At 29.9% G+C, this 4,550-nt stretch overlaps 1 protein-coding gene across 1 annotated transcript; it reads right to left on the reverse strand.

The window, feature by feature from the left end:
- Nucleotides 1–689: 689 nt before the first annotated feature.
- On the reverse strand, nt 690–3,894 carry LOC107464095 (CASP-like protein 3A1). Its single transcript, XM_016083004.3, has 3 exons — nt 3,387–3,894; nt 1,635–1,770; nt 690–1,082 (listed from the first exon to the last, which is right to left on the reverse strand). Exons 1-3 carry the CDS (start codon nt 3,644–3,646, stop codon nt 861–863), a joined length of 618 nt encoding a protein of 205 aa, XP_015938490.1. The 5' UTR covers nt 3,647–3,894; the 3' UTR covers nt 690–860.
- Nucleotides 3,895–4,550: the final 656 nt, after the last annotated feature.

Here is a 4,550-nt window from a genome sequence, read left to right on the forward strand (position 1 = left end):
CTCTCAAATCCAAAAATATCATATTTTACTTTAAAAATGTTTTCAAAAGTTAAGATGAAAAACATGAAAATATCATTTTTAACTTTATTCTATTTTTTAAAAATATTTTTATTAAAATATTTAATAAATTATATTTTCATGTCTTATTTTTATTTTTATCGAAAGTGAAAACGAAAACGCTTAAACCAATGAGCCCGAACGTACGTGCAAGGCAAATAACAAATTCTTTTAATAAAATAGAATTTGTTTCTTGGAGCTTGTTGGGCTCGAGCCTGTAGACCTTTAAGAACTTTTGAAAGGCCTATTTCCCAATGATTCTATCATTTTTGCGGAAGCAAAAGAGGAAGAGTTGTTCCAAATTGTCACTATCCTAACCGAGTATATTGAGGCTTCTAGACAAACCATAAATATTAATAAATCATTGAGAAGAGAGTAAAAGAGATACTGGAGATGAAAGTGATCTCTGAATAAAGCTCTAACATAGATTGAAGAGAGGGTGTTAAACAAATTAGAGAGTTGGAAGGAGAAATTTATTCAATGTTATTTGAGTTAAGATTCTTAAATCTATATATTATCCTAATTGTAATTTTTGGAAAGCAAAGACAAAGAAGGATGTTCAATTTCACGTGATTATGCATGTAAAGGTATCACTTAAAACTAAGATTAAAGTGCTCAAATTGCAACAGATATGTAAAATGCAATTAAACCTTAACTTGTACTTAGTATTCTTAGTCAGGTAGAAGATTGAACATAACAAACATAATACTCCCATATAATACATTCACATAAGGCCCATATATATTTTCATATGATTTTGTTATATAAGTATATATATAATTGGTTATATATTGAAGTAAAACTCATGAAGAGTGTTGGGAGAGCCAAATTACATCTTGGACAGCAGAAATAGCCAGCAAGAAACAGCTGGTGAAAGTGAAGGCTATTGAGATGGCAACATGGTCACAGAACTTGTGCAATGGCTTGCAGAAATTCGGCAGCGCCGTGTGCCGGATTCCGGTTCGGTTCAGGTTGGTCACCCCAGATGCAGCAGATCCAGCACTCATCAATGCATAAGCAAATGCCTAAACAAATTTCCACCAAAATGCATTAAAGTAAGTTAATGTTACTTATTTTTATTATTTAAAGAATTTAATTTTGATACTTTGAAAATGTCAATTACATCTATTTTTTAGATGACCGTTCCTATGAATAATATAAAAAAATCATTATTCTTGCTGAAGTCGTATTATATAACTAATAGTGCATCAAAATTAAATTCTTATTCAAATGTATGTCATTCTATTATCTTATTAGTGTAGGATTCTTCAAGTTCATCCAAATTAGGTGAGTTTTAGGGTTTTAGCACAAGCTAGAGCTTAGGAACAAATGTGATGTGAGTATGTTAGAGTCACTAAAATTGTATTCAATATAACAAGTTTAATTTTGATTCAATGAGACATGCAATCACATATGTTCTTTTGAATGACCATTCACGTAGTGGTCAATGTAAAAAATAATTATTTTTATTGATGTGACATTACGTAATTAGATGAACGTGTAAAATTACCTTACAGAATGCGTCAAAATTAAATTCTCAATATAATTTAGAGAGAATCATAAAATTTAAAGGGTACCTGGTCCCCAGCAAAAATAAGCCATGCATAGTTTCTTGAGGGAATGACAGAGGAATTCCTAACAAATCTTGATGTTCCAATCAGTAGTTGTAGCAATGAGTGAGCAGCAACAGCAGCTGAAACCCCAACAAGATATCTGCCCCACCCAGCACAAATTCAGAGAAGAAAAAAGGTTTTTAATTTAAATTAATGAACCACAAAGGTTTAGATCATTCAATACTGGTTACTTTAGAGTTTATTTATTTCTAGCTACGATGGACGGACACTAACATGGACAAGGAACACAACACGATAGGGGACATGCCGACACGCAAATTTTAAAATCTTACATAACATGAAAACACGTATAAACATAAAATATAAATGATTTTTTAGATATATCGTAATGATATTTTGATATTTCATTGATATTAAAATATAAATTAAATTTTTTAATTATTTTTAATGTCTTATTTAATTATATCAAGTATTTAAAATATTTTTTTGTTTTAACAAATAATACTATATACTATATCTAAATTTATTTTAAGAATATATGTTAAGAATAAGACTAGACACGTTGACATGTGATGATATTTAGGTGTGTCCAAGCGTGTCTGGAGAAGAAATTTTTATTTTTTATTAAGACACGGTTAGACACAACAGACACGCGTGTCGGACAAATATCGATGAATGTCGTGTCCAAAATGTGTCTGACACGCAGACACGATAACTTAACGAAATGTCCGTGCTTCTTAGATTTCTAGTATATTAATAAGTAATTCACCTTTTTATAAATTAAATGTCTGTAATAATAACAAATGTGCTAGCTAGTATGTAATTATTCAAACTATATATTGTACTTTCAATTTTCAGATGCAGAATAATTAGCAAACTATCAAATTAGCCCTTAAAAAATCAGTGTGACAATTTGGAACTAAATATGTATAATCAATGTTTATCAAACACTATAATCTTTGAAACACCAATTTAATAATTATTTGTCCAATTAAAGTCAAAACATGTGTACCGACATCATGGAATCAATAAAGATCACACTTTAAACAATAGTTAATTAAGAACTAACTGGTTAAGTAGACAAATTAAGGGTATGCGGAAAACTCAACAATTTGATGAATTGAAAAGACAAAATGGGTAGTAAATAGTAATAGAGGCAAAAGGGACAAACAAACACAAATAATAATAATTAGTGTTAGAGAAAGGGAAAAGAAGATATAAAAAAGAGAAATTCGAATTCACGGGTGCATGAGACTGTTCATTCAAATACTATGATGACATGACAAACCAACCCCCTCCCAGGCCCCCACTTTTTTATGGTCAATTTTGTCCTCATCCCTCGGTTATTAAAAAAACTGTCCAAGGACATTGCTGGCAAAATAAACTAATAATAATAATAATAATAATAATATACAAAAAGAACATTAAAAGAGAGGAAAAAAAAAACATAACCTCTCATGTATTCATGAAGTTGTGGTTGGCTGCCAAGAAAATGCAGCAGACCCAAAAAAAGGGGAAAAGAGAGTGAGAAAGCAACACTCAGAATTAAACAAGATCTTTTCCTATGTTTGCTTCACTATCTTTTAAGTTACTAAGTTTTAGATAGTTCATGATCTCCATTCACAAAATAAAAATAATATCTTTAGACAGAAAAATAATATTTTTAATAAAATAAAAGTGAAAAAAGCAACCCAAAAGAGAGAAGCAGAGGAATGATGATGAAGCAATATAAGATCAAAGAAGAAGAATGGTTACTCGTATGATTGAGAGAAGGACCACTTTGAATTAATGGGGAAGCTGAAGCCATAGATGGAGACATTTGTAGCTTGTTTTGCAGTAACCATGAGAGACACTGCAACAATGGAAGAAGCCATGCACATCAACCTCAGACACAGATCCACCGCCTCCTTCCTCCGCCGCTGCCGTGCTCCGACAGGGGCTCCGCTCATTCTTCCGCTGCTCTCCAAAGCTGCCACCTTTGATTCCTCTCCTCGTATCCTCTCTTCACTCACCATGGAAAACACTCTGTTTTTCTTTTTTCCTCTGTTTCCTCTGTTTTCTCTTTTTTTCTTTTTTTAAAAAAAAAGAGAGAAAAACTAAAAGAAGTGTTTTTTTTCTTTCTTTTTTCTTGTTTATTTGTTTAATTTTTTTACTGAGACTGTTGAATGAAACTATGAAAGTGTGTGGTTGTGTTGGTGGGGTTGTGAGAATGAATGAGTTATTGGTGTTTTAAAGGGGGAAGAGGGTGGGATTTGTGTGTGACATGGGAATTAATATTTAAACTCACTTTTCTTGGTTTATATTTTTGTTATTCATCTTTTGTATTAACTTTTTTATGAGCCTTAAAAAAAAAAAAAACTGATGGTTAAGATCTATTTATATTTGAAAATAAATAGATAATGGGTCTAAGTGTCTAATCTAACTATTGTTATTTGGGGAACTTCCACATTTCATTTTTCCTCTATGGTGACTAGTCCCTATGGCTTGTCCATATGTACCCTAAATAGGTCATGGACTAATTAATTATACTTGTTATTCATTTTTGTTAGACGAGTTTAATTTTGACGCATTGTCAATGTGTAAAAATGATTTTATATATGTATTTAATTATGAAATGTTATATTATAAAAAATAATTATTATTTTTATTGATTACGTAAATAGTAATTTAAAATAATGAATGTAATTGTACGACTGTATATTTTATACTATCAGTGTATTAAAATTAAATTATTTATTAAATATTTTGTGTTTTTGAAATTATATTTTTATTTATTATTTTTATATAACATAATAAATATATAAAATTATAATTCAATAGGTAAAGAATTTATAAAATGCATAACTTAAAATGATTATGTCCAATTTTTCACAATACTCATTTTAGAATTATTTTTCATAAAACTGTACAAGAAGAGAT

The sequence above is a fragment of the Arachis duranensis genome, chromosome 9, assembly GCF_000817695.3.
Source record: "Arachis duranensis cultivar V14167 chromosome 9, aradu.V14167.gnm2.J7QH, whole genome shotgun sequence".
Lineage (NCBI taxonomy): Eukaryota > Viridiplantae > Streptophyta > Magnoliopsida > Fabales > Fabaceae > Arachis > Arachis duranensis.